This window comes from Podarcis raffonei, chromosome 5, assembly GCF_027172205.1.
Source record: "Podarcis raffonei isolate rPodRaf1 chromosome 5, rPodRaf1.pri, whole genome shotgun sequence".
NCBI classification, from domain to species: domain Eukaryota; kingdom Metazoa; phylum Chordata; class Lepidosauria; order Squamata; family Lacertidae; genus Podarcis; species Podarcis raffonei.
Window position 1 is genome coordinate 53,323,077 of NC_070606.1, and position 21,985 is coordinate 53,345,061.

The 21,985-nt window shown below is 39.7% G+C and overlaps 1 protein-coding gene across 5 annotated transcripts in view; it reads left to right on the forward strand.

The window, feature by feature from the left end:
• The window catches only part of GPAM (glycerol-3-phosphate acyltransferase, mitochondrial), a 34,372-nt gene that overhangs the window by 3,378 nt on the left and 9,009 nt on the right, over positions 1 to 21,985 (forward strand). For 4 of the 5 annotated variants that reach the window (XM_053389213.1, XM_053389215.1, XM_053389217.1 and 1 more), the window contains exons 3-17: positions 1,112 to 1,234; positions 1,454 to 1,527; positions 4,415 to 4,528; positions 5,238 to 5,387; positions 5,950 to 6,046; positions 6,662 to 6,798; positions 8,353 to 8,452; positions 9,915 to 10,127; positions 10,530 to 10,643; positions 14,549 to 14,640; positions 16,229 to 16,344; positions 17,501 to 17,571; positions 19,862 to 20,126; positions 20,488 to 20,630; positions 21,793 to 21,870. In XM_053389213.1, the coding sequence (XP_053245188.1) occupies positions 1,112 to 1,234; positions 1,454 to 1,527; positions 4,415 to 4,528; positions 5,238 to 5,387; positions 5,950 to 6,046; positions 6,662 to 6,798; positions 8,353 to 8,452; positions 9,915 to 10,127; positions 10,530 to 10,643; positions 14,549 to 14,640; positions 16,229 to 16,344; positions 17,501 to 17,571; positions 19,862 to 20,126; positions 20,488 to 20,630; positions 21,793 to 21,870 (1,887 nt within the window). The remainder of the gene's footprint in view (positions 1 to 1,111; positions 1,235 to 1,453; positions 1,528 to 4,414; positions 4,529 to 5,237; positions 5,388 to 5,949; positions 6,047 to 6,661; positions 6,799 to 8,352; positions 8,453 to 9,914; positions 10,128 to 10,529; positions 10,644 to 14,548; positions 14,641 to 16,228; positions 16,345 to 17,500; positions 17,572 to 19,861; positions 20,127 to 20,487; positions 20,631 to 21,792; positions 21,871 to 21,985) is intronic. The other variant, XM_053389216.1, reaches the window with a different exon arrangement.

Genomic DNA, 21,985 nt, shown 5'->3' on the forward strand with positions numbered 1-21,985 from the left:
GGAGCATAAAGATACTCATGAAATGAAGGAGATAATGAGACTTGTAGGGTAGGAAAAATACCTATTATCTAATATTGATGGGTGAGGAGAAGCTTGAACCTGAAACTCATAAATTTGGAGAGATGTTCAGAGCAATAAAAGAGAAAGATGAGCTAAAGGTTTCTTTAGTGCTGCAAACTGTCCCTGGTGAAATCATAGTAAGAAAAGCTAAGAAACGACTAGGGTTGTTAGAGGGTCTTTGTTTATTTTAATAAATCTGGGTGAATATTAGCTACTAATGAAGGTGTGGACTGATTACTTTTTTCTGGTTAAGCTTTACCTTTTATTTGGCTTTCTGACTTTTGTGTCTGCTCTAACCTTTTCAATTTAGATCTAGTCTTTTTTGTGTCCCTCTATTACTTGTAATTCTTGCTGTATTTAGAGGCCAGCCCTGGGCACGTGTACTCAGAAATAAGCCCATGGGATTGTCATGGGACTCCCAAGCAAGTGTACATAGGATTGCAGTGCTTGTTTGTTTTTATGCATTTCCCCATCACGTTATATGTTTTAAAAAGCATATGTGGTAACTTCTCACCTGCAAATCCTACATGCGATCTTAACAAAAAAACACCCAAGCAAGCATCAGGAAGATAAATTGATAGATGTAGTAAATGGAATATTTAAGCACAAAATTAACAGCAATATTCGATTTTTACAATTCACTTTTAATCTTATACTTTCCATTTTGTCATCATGCAATGCTGTGCAAATGGAGCTTATTTAATGTGCAGTAGGGTTGTAACATGTTAGGACATTTTACATTTTACAAGTGTATCTATACATCTTGCACAGTGTTTGGAATTTTGGGATTTTATAGGCATGGAAGTTTTGGCCTTGGATCACATCTTGTTATTAAAAGATTAACCTTTAGTCATGTAATTGGGTAATAAACTTTGGCTAGGTCAAGACTTAGAGTCTGATCTGTTTCAGCAAGAGGATTATGCTTGCACAGGAATCTGTGTTGAAGTCAGTGTATCTTTTAAAGGGTTCTGCGCTCTCTGTTTCATATATAGGAAAGAGTGTATGGACTTTAATGTGCTATCTTCACTTACTGTATTTTACTGTTTTCTAGGGAGAGTGCAATTCTAGGCCTACTGTCTTCCGATCAGCCACTCTGAAATGGAAAGAGACCCTACTTGGCCGGAATCGGCCCTTTGTGGGGCGCTGTTGCTACGTATGCACTCCTCAAAGCCGGGTAAATTAGATTATATTGGTAACTAATTGAAACACACTTTCCATGTAATAAAATTCACAGTAGCTGGCATCTAATTGTTTCAATTCAGATTCTACCTTGTCACAGTTGGTTTGTGTTCCGTGTCCTTGTTTTAAAGAAAGGCACCATAATATATAAACTCTGCGGTCCTTATGAAGCCATGACTGGAAATGGAAGACATGTTTCTCTCTTAACTTTCAGGACAAGCTCTTTAATGCTAGTATCCCTTCTTTGGGCCTTCGAAATGTCATCTATATTAATGAAACACACACAAGGTAAGCCTTTTTCTTTTTGTATACTTAATGTTACTGTTCACAAAGCAATTGCCCAGTTTGCATGTTGCATTAAGCCATAGCATAAAACAAACTATGCTGGTTCATATCACTGTTCATTCATATTAAGCCCAGCCTGGAGAACCTCCTATTCATGGGCCGAATCACACCCATCAAGGGGCCTGAAATGGCCGGTGAGGCTGTTCTCTCCACTTCCCCAGCCATGCTCACGTGCTGCTTACCTGACATATTGCAATCGTACTTTCAATTGTTCCTTGGCAAGCACAGACTGCATTTGGTGCCTTTTAAATTGGCACTGAAGTTGAGCTGATCCCTGCAGAAAGTGGGTCTTATTAGATGGCTCTAAATTTAAATTCCTGGCAGGCTGCAAGCCCTGCTTTCAGTAGGAATCTGTGCTTCAATCCAGATTTTTAAACAAAAAACTGTGCTTCCGATTCTGCATTTGAAGTTGAATTGCCTGACCTCATGTACCATCCGGTGATTGACAGGTGGGCAGTTCCGCCCACGTCTCAAAAGTGGATATGGTATGCAACTTGGAGACTGTTCTTCACACCTAAAGTGCACCATAGGTTGTTTTAAACAGTAGTTAAATGTGATGTGTGAGCCAAGCCAATATCTATTGTATTATTGTTGTGGATAAGCAAGAAGAATGAAAACCAAGATGTGTTAATGTTGTTCTTTCACTGAATTAACTTCCAGAATAGGCTACATATTGGCTTGCAGCTCATACATACATACTTGAGAGTGACTTAGAGCAGAGCTTTCTGAACTGTGTGTCATGACACATTAGTGTGTCGACTGCAGTGTGTAGGTGTGTCGCACAAACGCTCCCCGCGTGCTTCCCAGGGCTGGAAAGGAGTTAGTTTAGCCTTCAGTTTGCTAATAAAGCTGAATTACCACATCACAAAAGGATGCATTTCTAAAAAGTGTGTCACCAAATGAAAAGTTTGGAAAGCTCTGGCTTACAGTAATGAGAAACTATAAGTTCACGTGCTGTACTCATTGTGGAATCACAAATGTACAGGTTGAGCTTGCGCTACTAACATAAATAGATGTTGCTGTCAACTAAAAAGCAGGATACACAAAATGTAACTGGGTTTTTTGTCAGCCAAATTTTCTACTAGCCAGTTGTGAAGTCCACTCCTACGATGGTACTGCAACAATATTGGGTACAGTTTTTGTAACAGATACTGGTTTGATCAGTCTTGATGAAATTGCGTATTAGTAAATCAGAATAGTAAATCTGATTCATTATGTGGCTTTTGACTTTCATCTACACATTTTAAAGACTTTCATCTCTGAATATATGGTGATTATAAAAAAACCAACAAACCTAAAATGCTGCACAAAAAATTGCATTTTTTTGGTACAAAACCTGGAGTGTTGGAAAGAATAGATTTTGATCAGTAAGATGTATATCTCATTCTCTGACCAAGAAAACATGTAACAGAAGTGAGGAAAGAATTACAAGTTTTAGCAAGCACCAGGTTGGCAAAGGATGGCCTATAGCATTTTTCATTCAAGCTAAATTACTGGAACTTGATCCCCCAAAGGGCATAGTAAAGCTACTCGGGAGTTTGTTTCTAATCAAATCCTATGGTAAAACCAGATATCTGTTTGATTGTAAGAATATAGACATACTTTTGAATGAATAAATTGCTGAATAACTAATTTAAAATAGCTTTGAAAGTTCCAGACTTTTATTAAACAACAGCACCAGCAAAATGCAGTGTTAGCACAACTTAGATTTTTCTTTTGTTCTCTTTAGTAGACAGTCGTATCAAAAAAGAATTTATGTATTCGGGACTCTATTCACAGAGAGAGTCTGCTAAATAGTACATTTAAAAATAGTACATGCAAAATCAATACATTAATGGGCTGTAAAACATTTGTTGGTTGCAAATGCAATGGATTTGATCCTCAGAATTCCATCACGTTTTAAGGTTTGCAAGCATCTACTTACCAATATTTTCTGGTACTAGGCAGCCATCAATATGATTTTCACATTGTAATGGCTTTGAAGGCTTCATTTCATTCTTAAAGGAACCTTAACCATGCATTAAAGCAAGGGTGGCAGACATGTGACTCTCCAAATGTTAGTGGGCTCCAACTTTCAACACAGCCAAGGGTCAGGAATGATAGGAGCGACATGTCAGGGGCCACAAGTGCCCCATTCCTGAATTAAAGGATAGAAGATTGGCTCTAGTGGTACCTATGGATGAGTGGAAAGGCACTTCCGGTCATGCAGTGCAGCTTCCCTACATTCCACCCCCGCAACCACTGCAGTCCCTCTATCTTCATTATAGCCCACAATTCTGTAAGATTTCCTTATGCTCAAGCAGTTACTGGGATATGCTTCCGTCAGCAGGAGAAGTGGGTAAAATCCATTGCAGGAGCAGAAGTTTGCTTGCATATCTCTGAATTAATTATATAATCTGAAAGAACTCCTAGACCTTTAAATGAAAAAGTCTGCTAACTGGAAAGTTCAAACCCCACAAGACTCGTTCATATTCATTGACACATGTACATGATTTTTTACTGAAGTACAATGATGTCCAAGGTGAGAATTTGTGTTTGCTTGGATTGGTTAATAGAATGTGTGGCTTGGGGGTCAATATGTAAAGGGCATAGTAACAAGTATCTGTGGATAATTTAACAGCTTAATAAACAAAAGCTTGGAAGGAAGATTGCTTTAATATTTTCTTTAACTCTTAGCCTCACCAGTTTAAGATTTACCCTTTCTGATTGACCCTCTACTTATTTAATCAGTTTACCAATTAAAGTTAGTTCTGATAGGGACATGATTGACAATATTGAATGCAATATTTCTCACTGTTGTGTTTTGCTAAGTTACTGTGTATTGTTGTAGGCACAGAGGTTGGCTTGCCAGGCGACTCTGTTATGTTCTTTTTGTGCAAGAACGGGATGTTCATAAGGGTATGTTTGCAAATAATGTGACAGAAAATGTGCTGAAAAGCAACAGGTAAGAAATTAAAATACCATTGTTTTTTGTAAAGTTCCATTGTCATGACAATTTGAAAAAGAACTGTCCTTTTTGAGAAATCCCATTTTTAAATCAATGAAGCCGAGTTTGCTATATTTATGCCCAGTGCCTGATATTTTAGATACTTGTTTCCACAATTTTGGAATCTGCAGGCAACCATTATGAAGGCATCTGTGTATAATGTGTCAAATTGTGTGACATATAAAGTTAATTTGAGTTGTACACCAGCTTTTCTATTCCAGCCTTCCCCAACCTCTTGCCATCCAAAAGTTCTAGACTACAGCTCCTATTGGCTCCAGTCAACATGGTCAATGGTCAAGGATAATAGGAGTTATAGTTCAACAACATCTACAGGTATCAGGTTGAGGAAGGCTGCTTTTCAGTGACTAGTTACTGCTCCCCAGATGTTGAAGACTTCTAAAATCTTTATAGGCTTTATACTGGCTTTACACTGAGCTATTTTGCCTTGTGCATTTGAGGTATGTGTATATGTGCGTGCTTTTCTACTTGGAAAGTGTCACTGTACTGGAACCTTAATTTAAAAAGTACTCATGAGTAAATATAATTGCACTACAAGTTCCCCTACATTCTGTAGCTATACATTCTGTCTGTCTGTCTATGCATCTCAAAAACAGGTGAAATATCAAGCTTATTTTAAGAATCATCTTACTTTATTTGTAACACCTAGAGTGCAGAATGCTATTGCACAGGAAGCTTCAGAAATGTCTGCTGTGAGTGGCTCTGGTCAGCCAGACCCCAGAAACGTCAACAAAGTCAAGAAGCAAGCTAGAAAAATTCTGCAGGAAATGGTAGCAAATGTCTCGCCTGCTTTGATCAGGTAATGAAACTAGATCATGGTTGCTGGTGTCAGGGGGTGCTGAAATACAACCTGTGTTCACATGGAGATAACTGTTTCTAGTTGCCTCAGATTTCTGCTTCTCTTATCTGTGGTGTAAGCTGAACTCAAAGCCCTGGTATTTGCCCTTGAAGAATATATAGTGTGTGTGTCTTGCGTCATAGCCTAATACAGACTTTTCCATGAAACAAAATAACATTTTGTCATAAATGAATTTCATGTTATCATCACGAAGTTACTCTCTGCATTTTCAAACTGGATGTAAACTTCTTGCTACATTTATTAAGGCTGCAACAACTGTTGTCTGTTTTTGTTTTTTTAAAAGAAACAACCTGTTTGTTTCATATAGAATTTTTGCAACTGTTACAGATTTTTCATGACTGCTGATTTGGTTGCTTGTGTTTCTACAGTAGTGTAGGTTTTAAAGGCAGCATGTTTCAGTGTGTATGCTTCTCTTATATTGTTTCATTCTGCTTGAAACTAAAAATGTATATAAAACATGAATACTATTATATGGTGGCTCAACTTTTATTGCCCCTTTTAGGTTAACGGGATGGGTGTTGCTGAAATTATTTAACAGCTTTTTTTGGAATATCCAGATTCACAAAGGCCAATTGGAGATGGTGAAAGCAGCAACAGAGGTAATAAAATCCCTGAGGCAAAAAAAAAAAAAAAATCCCTTCAGAGGAGAAATATGACATTGTTCCATTTCTAATATTGTTTGGGCCTTACAGGACTCTTTTAACAATTTGGCAAAATAAATCAATCTTAGCACACTGTAATTCAATCTGAAAAGAGTCAATATGGGCCAAATTCACCTAGATCTAATTACTGGAGTTAACTGTGCTTATTTTGGAATGAAATCCATTTGTCAAGAGTTGTGAAATACATATGTGCATTTATTATTTACTAAAACCAACCACTCTGTAGCCATAGATAATATCCTTAAAAGCACTTTTCTCAACTATGCAATGTTACGTAGTGTTTGCATACAACTGTATTCAGTGAAAATAAAAGCTTGCACATAATCAGAATTATTTGGGGGATACTTAATAACTTTTTATAATACAAGTGCCTCCTGCTCCTCACCTCTACTCACCCCATGCTGGCAATTCAGATGTTCTGCATAAAGAGTAGAAAGTGTACCTCCTGGCCTGCATTACTTGTCAAAAACACATTTTGACTTTTAAAAAATACAGTTTTAAAACCAGATTGTTTGGGTATTTATAGAATTGCTTCTTTTCTTCTTCTTACAGCTGAATTTGCCGCTTATATTTCTACCTGTTCACAAATCTCATATTGACTACTTGCTTCTCACGTTCATTCTTTTCTGTCATAACATCAAAGCACCGTACATTGCTGCAGGGAATAATCTGAATATCCCCATTTTCAGGTAATGTTCTATTCATGTATACTTTCACTTTGTTCATTTCGGCCATGTGGATTACTGTATCAAAATCCTAGCTAAATGAACCTTCATATGCTGGCAAATAAATTTTGTGCTTACCTCGCAGTGCCCCAGTAACTGTCTTGATTTTTTTAACACTTGGCCTGCAATTGCTGGAATAATTTTATATTGGCAAAGGAATCCAATTAATATGCCAGTAGTGATCATATTCTTGCATTCTAATGTCATTATTAGCATATCAAAAAAAAAAAAAAAGCACTCAAACCAGTGAAGGCTTTGGCCCCAATCCTTAGTTGCTCATAACACTTGGTGGTGCCTGGTACATTTTCCCAAGGTCATCAAAATAAGCGTTCAGATAATTTAGTGAGCTTCAAAGGTGTGTAATTCTTGGCCGTTAATGGAGCAAAATGTTTTCAGCCATAGAAAGTGAGGCAAATGTAACTTCCTTGATAAAAGGTGTATCAGCAGATAGGCAGACGTCATGTTTAGATATGCTGTAGTCTGCTTCGTGTTCATATAACACAAGATAATATATGTGGCACCTTCTAAATATGATTGCGAGTCCTGGCGGTGATATTATGTCTAATATTATGCATGCTTATTTGGAAATAAGTTTCAGTGACTTGAGGGACCCAAGTAAGTGTTAATAGGATTTTAATCTCTGAAATGGTAGACGATATAGTTAGAACAATCTGTAGTTTTATTAAATTCTATAGCAGCCTTTTATTCAGCGTTATATGCTGTTATTAGGTATAAATAATAGAGAGCCACGATTTTAAGTCACAAAATGGTAGGCCACAAATTTTTTGCTAGATGGGAGGGCCTTTATACAAATAGTTGTGTGACTTGATCTTTTTCTTCCCCATTTTTCATTGATCTGACCAGAATAATTGGTTAGAGTTGCAAACACTGTAAGAATTTTATGTGAAAATTGTGAGCCGCTTTGCTAATTTTCTGTTATCCCAATGCATACCATACTGACATTTTTGTTTGTTACTTCCTTAAATTTTCACCTGTTTATATTCTAAGGCATAGGAGGGACTTCAGGTTTGTTTTATTTCCATATATGTAATATTGCAATCTTCGCCAGGCCAAATAAATCTTGTCTGGTTGAACCAGTAAAGATCTCTAGTACATGGCAATTTTAATAACAAAATTGTGGTGTCAAAACTTTTCTTAATTTAGCCTTTAAGAACAAGTGACAAAGGAAATAATTAGTAAGTTGTGTTCTGAAAGTAAAGTTCTTTTAAAACAGCTGGAGCCAAAATTATACGGTTTTAAAAAAGTATATATTGTTAGTCACCATAAAAGGATTTCTACGAAGCCTGTTGTCCCTAATTTCTGTGTACTGGAGAGCTTGTGCTCAAATATGGACTACCAACATTTGTCTGCGGTACCACAGAACTTAATGTGTAGCTTTCTCATGCAGAGAGAACAATCATTGAATTGTATGGTTATATCACACTGTGGACACAACTGCCTGTGCTAGTGTTAACGTTCTTAGCCTTTTAATAAAAATGGGTATTTCTTTACCCACAGCACTTTGATCCACAAGCTTGGAGGGTTTTTTATACGGAGAAAATTGGATGAGAGGCCCGATGGACGTAAAGATATTTTGTACAGAACCTTGCTGTATGTGGTATGTATCTTTTTCTTAATTCAAGGCTTATCTCTGCAAAGTATTTGAAGAGCCAGTCCACCATTTCAGGCTTGATTGTGGGGTGTGCAGGTTTGTGGCAAGGTTCAACAGTTAAATAGCAAAAAAGAAGAAGAGGTAGCATTTTAAACGTCTTAATAATTAGGAATTAGTTGCATCTAAACGTGTGTAGTGTAAGATACAGTTGAACAGGGATGGGGAGTCTCTGGCCTTCCATATGTTATTGGAGTCCAACACCCATCAAGGATGGATGGAAGTTGTGGTCCAGAGGCATCTGTAAGACTGCAGGTTCCAATATAATCTGGAGGGTGTTCTTTATATTGGCAGTAGGTGGTGGGATATGCCCCTTTGAAGAAAAAGAATGCGGAATTACTCTGTATATTGTTTATTAATTGCCTTCCACATATATGTCTTAAGGCAATGTAGAAAATATAATAAAACCAGTTAAAAATAGAGCAGAAAATGACAGCAAATAACCTTTTAAAAAACAATACAGTGCTACCTCGGGTTACAGACGCTTCAGGTTACAGACTCCGCTAACCCAGAAATAGTACCTCGGGTTAAGAACTTTGCTTCAGGTTGAGAACAGAAATTGCATGGCGGCAGCGGGAGGCCCCATTAGCTAAAGTGGTACCTCAGGTTAAGAACGGACCTCCAGAATGAATTAAGTTCTTAACCCGAGGTACCACTGTATAATACAAAGCAAACATGTTTTACACAAGTTTGTGACACAGTTGTTAGTGGTGTTGTGTACTGTATGGAGCATCTGCAGAAATGCCTGTACCTCGGATACCGAAGCAGTCTCGCACATTTGAATACCCTTAATCGGTAGTCCTTTCAGCGGATGTCAAGGACACCTATGAACTTGCAGCACTCATTGTCCTTCTATGTTACTGTGTAATCCCAATAAAACTAATGGGATCACTGCGCATGGACTAGAATTATAGTGTGCAATGCTGGGCTTGGTGCCATCTACTTTGCTAGAAATCCTGTGTAGGTTCTCCAGTGTCTCAAGTCTCAGAAACTGGTTTAAAAAGGGTGTGTGTGTTTTATACTCTTTCTTCTGTTCCCTGGAAAAAAGCGACTTTCAAAGAAAGTGAGGATTGAAAACCTGATAGCGAGTTTGGATGCTCCTGTGAAAAAGCACTCACACACCTACCTTTAAGAAAGGAAGTGATTTCTGAATATTTGGGAGATTGTTTAGGTATGCAGCAATATAATAGTTTGCAATTACACACAAAACAACAATATAGTTGTTTTACAAATACTTATCGGATTGGAGGATTAGTGGAATTCTGGTAGCTACTGAGCCACAGTACAGTGAGGGTGTCAGCAGGAAGAAATAATAAAAAAATGCAGCAAGGGAGGATATTATTACAGATATAAAAAAGGAATGCAAATAACTTGTGTCTGATTTTTTGGTTGTTGTTCATTCTTCATTTAGCATATCCAAGAGTTGCTTCGCCAGCAGCAGTTCTTAGAGATATTCCTGGAGGGCACCCGGTCCCGGAGTGGAAAGACATCCTGTGGAAGGGCAGGCCTTTTATCAGTAGTGGTGGACGCTCTGTATTCAAATGCTACTCCAGACATCCTAATCATACCCGTGGGAATATCCTATGATAGAATCATTGAAGGCCACTACAACAGTGAACAGCTGGTAAAAGTGTTTGGAATGCTGTTGTCCGCTCAACAGATATTTAGATCACTGTCAGTTGTAACCATCTTGGTGATAAAAATGTGTTCTCTTTGGTCAGAAAACAGGGCCTTGGAAACATAAATTGCATGCTGATCTTCGCAAATACTTATTTGTAGCTAGTCGAGATACAAGGGAAAAAGACATCTGAATAATGATTTTCATAAACAGCATTTGAAATATCCAAATAGATGTCTGGCTTAGAGGAAATGGCCCAAGTGACCACAATGCTTTTTACGATGCTTGAGCTGTTGCCCAGATTTATTTCTGAGCATACTTAGGTGGCTTGGATTTATGAACTTGTTTAACATTAAGTAGCTTTTAGATGCAATTGTTGAACTGCCTTGCTCTCCCGATGTTTCACAGGGGAAGCCCAAGAAGAACGAAAGCCTTTGGAGCGTGGCCAGAGGAGTCTTCCGAATGCTGCGGAAGAATTACGGCTGTGTTAGGGTAGATTTTGCTCAACCGTTTTCTCTGAAAGTAAGTTCATATAATATGAACATAATTTCTTATTGCAGGGCGACACCTATGGTGATAAAATATTCTTAAGACTATATGTCACTAGGCAAGAAAGAAAAATTGGACTTCATGTGAACTTCTGTTCTGTCTTAGTCAGCCTGGCCCAGTGGTCTGTTCAGCTGTGGTTCCTGGTCCATTCAACGATACCTGTCCTGTTTTCTTGCATACCTTGTTGGTTCCTTCTTCCAGAGTTACCTGTGGATGTATTTTCCCACATCACCCCTTTCTTACTCATACTGTTTCATTGCGCTTTGGTATCTGACCATAAAGTTGCTTCAATGGAGCAGTTTTACTGACCCACAGATTGAAGCTATCTCTCAGTGTGGGGAAGAGAAATGATTGCTTGCCTCCTGATTTCAGAAGAGCTTAAGTCTTCTTACCTATGAGCACAGGAGAACTCATTTCTCTCCATCACTAAGACAGAATGGAAACTCGTGACCAGTCCAATTTTATACTTGAAAGTTTGTCAGGATATATAGCAGGCAGTTTGTAATTTCACAAGGTGGGAGGGGGGGGAATGCATGCATAGGATCTAAAATTGTTGGGTTGTTTTGATTGTCACACCCCTACCACAGATTCCATCATACGTTAGAAGTTTTTAATAGCAATAAAGCTGCTGAAGAATGCAGAGATAAATCTTTAATTCTACAGTTAAAATATAATTCACTTACAGCTGAAGGATAACAGCACTTAAGATGCACCAACTCTAATAGTACAGAAGAAAATGTGAAAAAAGGGTGCTAATATTACCAGTTCTGCACATCTCGTGTTGTAGTCTTTAGCTAGTTTCCAAAAGAGATTCCACAGAAGCCGTTGGTCTTACTTCTCCGCTTCCAGCCATAAACCAATTTTGTGTGCGTTATTGAATTGTACAAATATAATGGCGGATTGGATTTCCAGGGGGCTAATAATAAACAAATTAGAATTCTTAAGTAAAAGGAAATCAATGGGATGCCAGTCAGGCCATCGTGTAATTTTGCTGCCTGAGAAATGTTGGCTCCCCAAGGAATGTGGTATGAGCTAAGAAAAATGTTGCTTCTTGTCACTTTTTCAGCTGATGGAAATATGCAGGGCACTTCTAATTAAGTTTTATTGCAGCGGTCTTCCTGACAGGTAGCTTTGTATGCATAATTTAGCAAGCCAGTAGAACATAATCCCCTTCTGTGTTCAGAAATTCGAAATAAGTGCATATTGCTTTAATTCCAGTACCTCCTATCATTTACACAGGGATAGCTTCAGGATTTATTTCCTTAATGAGTTCATAAATAAGTCAATTTCACTGAGATAGCAAGGTCTCATATCCTATAATATTAATTACCAGTGGCATATATTTATTCTTCTCTATTCTTTATTCATATACAGGTGTTCTCATAACGTCTTCACTTTAGAAAGCCTTAATTCTATCACAACTCCTACATGCCTAAAATTGGCTTTATCAGCACACCCAGCAAGCTATACATATGTTTCAACCTGTGTGTAGTTAGATATAATGGGTGTTATCCAATGAAGTCCTTCCACTAGCACAAGGGTTTCTTCTTATGCAACAGAACTTCCCTTCCCTCTCCTCTGCCTGCGCATCCTTGTGCTCTCCCCAAATCTGTTCTTGAGGACTGGCTGAAACCCCAGAACAGATTCACAGGGGAAGGACAGGGAGGGGAAGTTCTGTTGCAAAGCCCAAAAGTCCTTGCACTAGCAAAACTTATGAAGATACTGCCCAGTATCATATTATATTTGAAAATACTTAGTTGTACAGGTGATAGGCTTTGTAACTATTGCTTCACATCCATGTCCACTTTTCTTGGATTTTCTTGTCTTTTTGCAGTTTGCTTGCCTTTCAGTGTAACCTGTAAAATTTTATATGGTAGCCTCTTCTTATAGCAGTCCCAGGCCCCAAATCTTAAGACTCTCCCTTTGATCACTTTCAGATATGTTCCACTCCCAATTCTGTATCTCTGTTTTCATCCTTGGTGGGTTTAATATATTTTGCAGAAGGGTTATGGCTAGCATGTCAGTCAATTGACTTGTTAAATATTGTCAATTAACCAGTTAGTTTACTGCCTGTTATTTGACTGTGGTCAGATTCTCCATGAAGCCAAAGATGCCACAGTCTGGGTGGCTTCACTACTTTTAATTGTAGCATCATTTGCTAGCAGGGACAGGACTGAGGGCAGTGTTCCCCCTTGTATTTCAGTGATTGGGTACAAAGATTTCCCAGCTAGCCACTAGCTGTAACTACAGGCTTCTCTGATCAGAAATGGGAACTTTAGCAGCCATTAGTGGCAAACCTCTTTGCCTTGGACTGCTCACAACTCAGTCTCGCTTGCTGCAGGAACCAGGAAATGCCCCTTTGCCCCGTCAGCTCTGCAAAGATCCTGTGGCAGATTGGACTCGGATCTGGAAACTGTTTAACTTCTGAAACTGCTTAACGTCTTTAAAAGTTAATCATCATTGTGAAATTAAACGAGGATGTCTATAAAAGCTGTTGATGTTTAAAGTGTGCAAACTTGCAATAAAGGTTAATGCTTTAGAAATATTTGACAGTGTTTTCACCCATACTTCAAATGCCCAAGACTTAGATGAAGCTATGGAGCCTTATCTGGAATAAGATTATATTGTCTTGAATGTGTGTCTTCATGGTGCAGTGCATGCAATGTTGTGAGAACAAATCTAAATAAGCTATTTAGTAAAGGCAGCAATAATAGAGGCATTTTGGTTGTTAGAAACTGTGTTTACATACATAGTGACAGAACCACTAATAGAGAACAGAACTGTAGTTCTGTTACCACAGATGTGGATCACCCTAGCATTTCTCTTCCATCTTTTCAAAGAAGTGTGGTTTTGATGTGTGCAGAGCCAGTGTGGTGTAGTGGTTAAGAGTGATAGACTCGTAATCTGGTGAACCGGGTTCGCGTCTCCGCTCCTCCACATGCAGCTGCTGGGTGACCTTGGGCTAGTCACACTTCTTTGAAGTCTCTCAGCCCCACTCACCTCACAGAGTGTTTGTTGTGGGGGAGGAAGGGAAAGGAGAAGTTAGCTGCTTTGAGACTCCTTCGGGTAGTGATAAAGCGGGATATCAAATCCAAACTCTTCTTCTCTTCTTAATACAAACATAATTATCATTTGGAGCATCTTCACTACTATCATTCCACTGGGTGTCCTTTTATTACCCTGTTATTGTTCTTTATCATATCACCATGTTGTTTCTCATCAACCTTTTAATCAGCACAATAATGCCTCAGGGCTACTCATACTTTTTAGAATATTCATGCAATATTACTTAAAGACCACTAATTTTAAATATATATTTTTTTAAATAGGTTGCCTTTCTTATGGCTGTCATTTTAGCACCTTCCTCCTCCTCCTCCTCCTCCTCCTTTTAGCCACCTACAGATTTATTCCCAAACACTTCCTATCATATTTGAACTTTACTTTAAGGAGTCTTTATTTTTTTAAAAAATCTCATAATTGTACTTAAATGTTTAGTGCTAATGACATTGATTTTTTAAAAGATTTCTTTCCCCTCCAAAAAATTGTGTACTCAGGTGAACTGTCCCGCCAGTTACTTGTGTTTATTAATGTAGATAGAACATAGGTAAGCATGTCCACCCAAAAATTGTTACATCCCTCAAAGTGTGTAAACGTCAATTTCAATTCTGCTTATAGCACTGAGTAGTTAATGCTAAGGACATCACAGAGGACCAAAGTATATTGCAGAAATGTTGCAGCTTCAGCATCTGTTTCCTTGAAATCTTAAATACGTTTTCTTTATCCTACTTTTCAAAGCTACTTTCAGTGGTGAGTAAGATGGCTGTTGGAATGCTACATTTTCCCGGGAGAAATACATGAATAACCTTGTGTATTTGCAGGAATATTTGGATGGCCAAAGCCAGAAACCTATGCCTGTGCCTATCCCTCTTTCCCTGGAGCAAACTCTCTTACCAGCTGTACTCCCTTCAAGGTAGGACTGAGCTGCGGAGTTTGAGCAGCACTGAACAAGTTTCTATCAGCCAATGATTCTGAGTCTTTGAAATGTTCTCTTGTAGGCTTTGTTGAACTGTAGCAGGTTGAATTTAAACAAATATTATCACAAGATCATAGTGGCCTGGTTCACGTGTCCTGCTAAGCCTGGCTTAGCAAATGCTAAGGCTTACTGCAAACAAACCACAAGTTGTCCCACAGACAATCAAACAATGGCTTGTTTCATTAAAGAAGTTTCTTCCCAGCCTACCACTTTCTTGAGTGCCTCTGTGGAGAACTAGTACTGTCATCAGTGCATCCCTTTGCCATTGCCTGCCTGCACAAACAGAGCAGGAGATCTCAGAGCTCTTTGGTAAATCAACAGCAGCTGAGCCATACCAGCTTCCCTTCCTTTCCCCTACTTAAAGGAACGCCAAGTTTTGATGTTGTAAAGCTCCTTAATCATTTGTGCGCACGGTTCTGCTGAGAGAGGTTTCTTCTCCTCCTATACTCAACACTGGAGCTGGTGTAGTAATTTCCCTCCCTTAAGAGTCAATGGAAGGAATGTTTTTAAAGGGAAAAAGGCATAGAAAGCCTCCATCATCACCTGCTTTGGCCACAGCTAGTCAGCAGGGTTTGGGATGTGGAATCTCCCACCACCACTGGAATGCTCCTTGCAGTGTTAATCCCTAGAATGTCAACTTAGAAGAAAGCCCTGTGGAGTTCATTCGGGCTTTTCCCCAGATAAGTGGGCATAGGATTGCAGGCTTGGGTTTTAGCCAGCAAAGTTGGCCCATTAGTGACTGGACTTCAGCTTGTGCAACTTGAGTTCCTGTCCCGCATGCTGTCCAAAATCTGTACTGGGTATTTCTCCAGTCCCCCGGAGCAGTTCGGGAAGCGTGAGAGGAAAGGGAGAAGTACAGTTGCACAAGAGGAAGCCTTTGCACTAATGAGATGATTTTGTTGGAAGCAATTCCAAGTCATTAATCTTCAGTAATTCATGCCTGTTAGGTACTGGATTATAATAGGCAAAGTTGATGGACTGAAAGCTTCTTTCTTGGTTTTTTGCAGCACCTGTTGCAAAAATACACTCGTGTATTAAAAGATGACAAGCTTGTGCAGACTTGCTGATATGAGAGAAAAGATGTGTATAAATAAATTTTGGTGCGTAGCTGTCATCCCACCCTTAATGTTGCATCATGATGCCTTTGAGTTGTGATACAATCTTGGAGCTGCTGTAAGAGTCTAGAATGTCTCTAGGCTAACATGCAATGGCTTGTAGAAAGATTCACCTGTGTGTGAGAGAGAGAGAACTGGGAGAGCACTAGTGACAGACAGTAGTGGTTTGTTTTTACACATTGATGCTTCTTGGAGCCTAAAGCAGCTTTCAGGTAGTCTTACAGGTGCCTCCCTTCTAAGCATCTTACAAACATGATCTTAAGCGGTCAAATAGTATGAGGAATTGTAGCCTACACTCAAATACACAAGACGTCATTACTGAAATATTTTTGTGCTTTAAGCCTACGAGGTGTAATAATTTATCTTAGAACTGTAAGCCTAAATCATCTTTGTATGTTTACTTTCTTTAGACCTAATTATGTGGTAGAAGAAGGTACAGGAGCTGCACTTCCTGATTCCAGGGATTTATCCTGTGAACCATTGAGAAGACAGTTAATCGCTAACTTGGCAGAGCACGTAATGTTCAGTAAGTAGCTGTTAAAATTCAGATATGACTCTCTGCTTCCATTATGCTTTTATATATGGCAGGGCATTCCTCTTTCAGAACCCTGTGCCCTTGTTATCATTAAAAAAAAATACATTTTATCTTTTTCTCCGTTTTGAAGGGTCTTATTTTGAATGAGCCTCTTAGTAAGGTTTTTATTTCAACTGCTAGTCCTGAGGCAAGTAGTGACTTCCTTTGCTATGGTGGTTTATTTTCGTCTTTTGCACCTGCAATACTTTAATATAGGAAGCAACCCAGATGTTGTGGGAACACCACATCTGAATTACTTGTGAATGGGTAATGTGTAAATAGAGTAGCCCTGAAGATAATTATCTACTTCAGATACCTTAAAAAAAGAAAAGAAATTGAGTGCATGCATGCATTGCAACCCTGTACAGGTATACTCAGATCCATTCAGTTAAGTGGGGCTCACTGCCAGGTAAGTGGGTATAGGATTGTAGCCTAGGTAACCAGAGTTGTTAAAAAACCAAACACCTTAGTTCTGCCTGATGTCTATCAGTGCTGGAAAAAGAAAATTATACAAATGTCCACAGTGAAGTTTATACCAGTGTGGAAAGGAGCTGTCAGGAGAGCCAATTGTATATAGCAGGGTTGGGGAGCCTGTGACATAGCCTTTTGCCTAATTTCATTTGGTAAGAAGAGGAAAAATGGAGGGTGGGGTGGAGTTGAAAAAAGAACTAGAGGAAGCAGAATTGAGAAAAGCCCTCTGCAAGTGATTGGTTCAGGCCTGGCAAGAGCAATGGGTCCCTTTTCTGGCACCCCACTGGAAGGGTGGGGGGCATAGAGTATGAGAGAGAGAGGGAGGGGAGTGGTCCCTTCTCTTCTGGCCCTGCCTACCTCCAGCAGATTAGCTTTGAGGGAATGCAGCCCAAAGAAAATGCTGCCTGCTCCTAGCTTTGAAACATTTAAGTCACAGTTGAAGTTCAGTTGGCTTTCTTTCTGACCAGTCTTGTGCACTGTGCTGTCGAATATGTGAAGTTTTTCGATATAAAATCACAAAAGATTGCTGTTCGTGGTTCATTGACAGCTATCATTTTTGTTCCAAGTTGCCTTCTACGCACTTCAGTTGCATGACAAAAGTGCCTGCATAGCTTTATTTTGTTTTGTTTGCTTTTAGCTGCTAACAAGTCATGTGCTGTGATGTCAACACACATTGTTGCCTGTTTGCTGCTCTACCGACACAGGCAGGTAAGGTTGCTGTGCTTCTGCATCTCTGAACATCTCTCTTGACGACAGCTTTTAAATGTCAGGGATGCTTAGCATATCCTGTATCCTTGTAATCCACGTTGTATCCTGCTCACCTCTAGGGTTGGAGGTGTCAAAACATTCGCCCGAGCCCCATGCAAACTGGCCAGCTAGTTAGGCTGTGGATCCCATTCTGTTGTTGTTGTTGTTTGAATGTTCTGAATTGGTCATAGTCATCTCATGAAGATCAAACTTGTTAGTAGTTACTGGAGGCCAGCATTATGTCAGCAGCACTATGTGCACAGGTTCCTTTCTAGATCCTCGTGCATTTAGTGCAAAGGTCTGCAGGGGTTTCTAAACCTGAAGTTTCTAAATCTTCCACAGAATTTGTTTAGAACTCCCCCTGTAGACCTTTTCAAGAAACATGCAATGACGGAGGGGCTTTCAAGTGCATCCTGTCCCAATCCACAACTTTAGCCCTCAGAGCTTAAGTATCCTGTAAAAAGGTAAAGGTGAAGGACCCCTGACAGTTAAGTCCAGTTGCGAATGACTCTGGGGTTGCATCTTGCTTTACTGGCCAAGGAAGCCGGCGTTTGTCCGCAGATAGTTTTTTTCCAGGTCATGTGGCCAGCATGACTAAGCCACTTCTGGTGAAACCGGTGCAGCGCACGGAAACGCCGTTTACCTTCCTGCCGGAATGGTACCTATTAATCTACTTGCACTTTGATGTGCTTTCGAACTGCTAGGTTGACAGGAGCAGGGACCGAGCAACAGGAGCTCACCCCATTGTGGGGATTCGAACTGCCGACCTTCCAGTTGGCAAGCCCTAGGCTCAGTGGTTTAGACCACAGCGCCACCCTACTGTTAAAATTTGTACTACTCTAATTTCTTTCACTTCTTATCCTGTCTTGCATAGTATAACATGTAGTCTTCTCATCCTACCTTTCCCATAGACATTGTGAGGGAGAATGCAATGCATATTCAGGGGCAATAACTGTGTGTTTAGGTGACCCAGTGGAAAGGAGCAATTCTCATAGGAGAAAATGCTATTTGAATAGTTTAAGATTATGCAAAAGGTCAGCTTGCTGGCATTTGTAACAATGGCTCAGATATTTAAGGATAACAAGTGAATGTTACTTCTGTGAAGGCCATTACAAAAATGACGAGTTGCTCATGACCGGGGTGGAACATGCCATATTGGTTCAGGGCAGTGGTTCTTATGCATTTCAGAAGGTGTATTCATTGGTGCTGTGGAATCCGTCTGTAACTTCTTCATTAAGCATTGTTGCTGCAGTGTTTCTTGGAAATTACTTTAAGCCAGGTGTGAAGAACCTTTGGCCTGCCAGATGTTGCTGTGCTACAGCTCCAATCATCACTAGGCCAAATGTTCCCCACTCCTGCTCTATGCAGCCTTAAATGTTTCTTTAACATGGTGACACAGACTGGGTGTGACTGTAAGACTCAGTTTCTTGTAGTAAATATGTGACCAAAAATTAAAATAAAAAATGAAAATGAAAAATGAAGTATATGCTAGAATTGAGTCCAGTTCATATATAATGTTGAGCTGAGAACTATTTTGATGTTCTATTTATATTTATGATATGGATATGATAGCAGAATAGACTAGCCCAGCCTAAATTAGCTGAAAAGGGTTTGGAAACATCTCAAAGGGCCTAGACCAGGGCGCACTGATACCTTGTCACTCATAAAGGCTGTCACTGGTGCCTCTGGGCAGATGTGCCAGACTCTAGCCCTCCCTGAAAGAAAGTTGTAGAGTGGGTGTCTCCTTAGAGATTTCTGTAAAATGAGAGTGTGGTGTTGCCACTTTGTGTATATTTTTCCTGGCACCGAGGAATGCTCCCTGCTGCTATTACACAGCAAAAGTGTATATGCACAGTGTGTATGCACAAAATCAGTATTGTGTGATCTCCACAGTCAGGAGCAGGAGAACACAGCTGATTTCTGATGGTAAGCATAAGGTTCTCTGGGAAGATTGTGTTTCTAACTATGTGTTACACCTGCCCTTCTATTCAAAGCATTTTGTGTGGTGCCACAACCTCCCACTAGTAACTGTTTTGTGACTGGATCCCCCAGCACACTCTCAAAATTTGAAATGTGCTCCCAAGTCCATAAAGGTTGGGGACACTCAGTCTTGGAAGGTTGGATCCAAATAGTAATTCAAATACACAGATTTTGAAAACTGGAGGTATAGATAATTGAGTTTTCCATATTCTTAAAAGGTATTTTATAAAAAAGATGTACTGTCTTGGATCGTTTGGTTGATTTTCTGCAGGGAATTGATCTTTCCAAGCTGGTGGAAGATTTTTTTTCCATGAAGGAGGAGGTTCTGGCTCGGGACTATGACTTGGGATTTTCCGGGAATTCTGAAGATGTTGTCATGCATGCTATCCATTTGTTGGGGAACTGTATAACTATCACAAACACCAGCCGAAACAACGAGTTCTTCATCACACCCAGCACATCCATTCCTACTGTTTTTGAACTCAACTTCTACAGCAACGGGGTACTGCATGTCTTCTTCAAAGAAGCCATTGTTGGTATGTTCCAAAGCCGAACTAAGAAATTATGAGTTCTGCACTTGATAGAGCAATGCCAACATTTCATATACTGTAGTGATTGCTGCTGCAAGGATTATTGATCTAGCTGTCATTTGAAAGGCAGTGTAGTGTCTTCTCAAGGCAGTGAATAATTTTAAAGGTGTGGATAGCACATTTTCTTCCTAGTTTCCTTCCCTCTTCTGCACTTTGTCCTAATTTCAAAATCTATTGTATTTTGATCTTACTTTGCAAGAATTGTTTGATTTTTTTTATTGAAAAATTACCATTTTACTAATTGTTTGATTTTGAGTTGATTTGTTTTTAAAGGTAGCTGTTTATGTGTTTTTTCTTTTCACTTCAGCTTGTAGTCTCCATGCTATACAGAATAAAAGGCACAGAAATGGCATCAACGGAATCCCACCAAACATGATCAGTCAGGAACAACTGGTCCGAAAAGCTGCCAGCTTGTGTTACTTGCTTTCCAATGAAGGCACTATTGCACTGGTAGGTTTGGGGTGTAGGAGTGTGTGTGTGTGTGTGTGTGTGTGTTAGAAACCAAGTGCTTTGCTGCTACTGCCACATATCGTTTATACTGTGTTAAGGTGTTCAGCGGCAATTAGAGGTACAGTGGTACCTCGGGTTAAGTACTTAATTCGTTCCAGAGGTCCATTCTTAACCTGAAACTGTTCTTAACCTAAAGCATTACTTTAGCTAATGGGGCCTCCTGCTGCCTCCGCGCTGCTGGAGCCCGATTTCTGTTCTTATCCTGAAGCAAAGTTCTTAACCTGAAGCACTATTTCTGGGTTAGCGGAGTGTGTAACCTGAAGCGTATGTAACCTAAGGTACCACTGTATATCTGAATTCTGAAAACTCTTTGAAAACCTGAAAGGGAAAATGAAAGCAAGAAAAATCTAAGGCTCCTGATGGTAAACAAAGATAGTTTGACAGGTGTTGCACAAGGAGGCAAGCAGAATTATGAAAACAGCTGCATATGGTAGAATGTATACATTGCTTTTTTTCCTAGAAAGCTGGGGGCCGGTACTCACCATGAAGTGCCACACTTTTTAACAACAACTAAAATAGGTGCCGGTACTGTGTGCCCTTGAGTACCCCCTACCCTCTGAAAAAAAGCCCTGAGTATATACAGTATGTGAAATGTTAAGCTGAATGCATAGGATGGAAGAAACTGGGAAGTGCAGTATGGAAAAAAATAGGAGATTGCATTAACAGTGAACTCGTGTATTTGATGAACGATATACTTGTTTGGGGGTAAAAAGTGGCAGGGAATGAGGACTTGAGAATAAAGACTGTGTTTGGGTTAGAATGGATATCATAGCAGCATTTTATTGTTGTCGTGGCTTTGATTCAGTGAAATAGGAAAATGCCAGAGAAAATATAAAAGCAAGACAGTCCTTGTAAAAATATCCACAACTCACCCCCCCCCCAGCTCCCTCACCTCTTAATTATTTGGGGTACTTGGAGAGCTTGGGGTAAAAGAGGGAGAGAGAACTCTTCTAGAAATAGAAGGGTAACCCAGGGGCAAGTCCTGCTTTCCACAGGCAAGCAAGTGACGATTTGGAACAGGGCAGTTAATGCCAGGGGCAGGGAGGGGGAAGATAGGATGGATGAGCTTCTGTGAATGATTAACCTGACTTGTTCTCCTTAGCCCTGCCAGCTGTTATGCCAAGTGTGTCATGAAGCAATTGAACAGTTCATACAGTATGGCATTCTTTTGGTAGCGGAGGTAAGTTGCTGATGGTTCGCTTTATTCCAATAGTTAATATCCTGCCTCTAGTCTCTGAGGACTGATAACACAGAAGGAGGCAGCCTAGTGTTCCTGCACACCTAATTTTAGCATC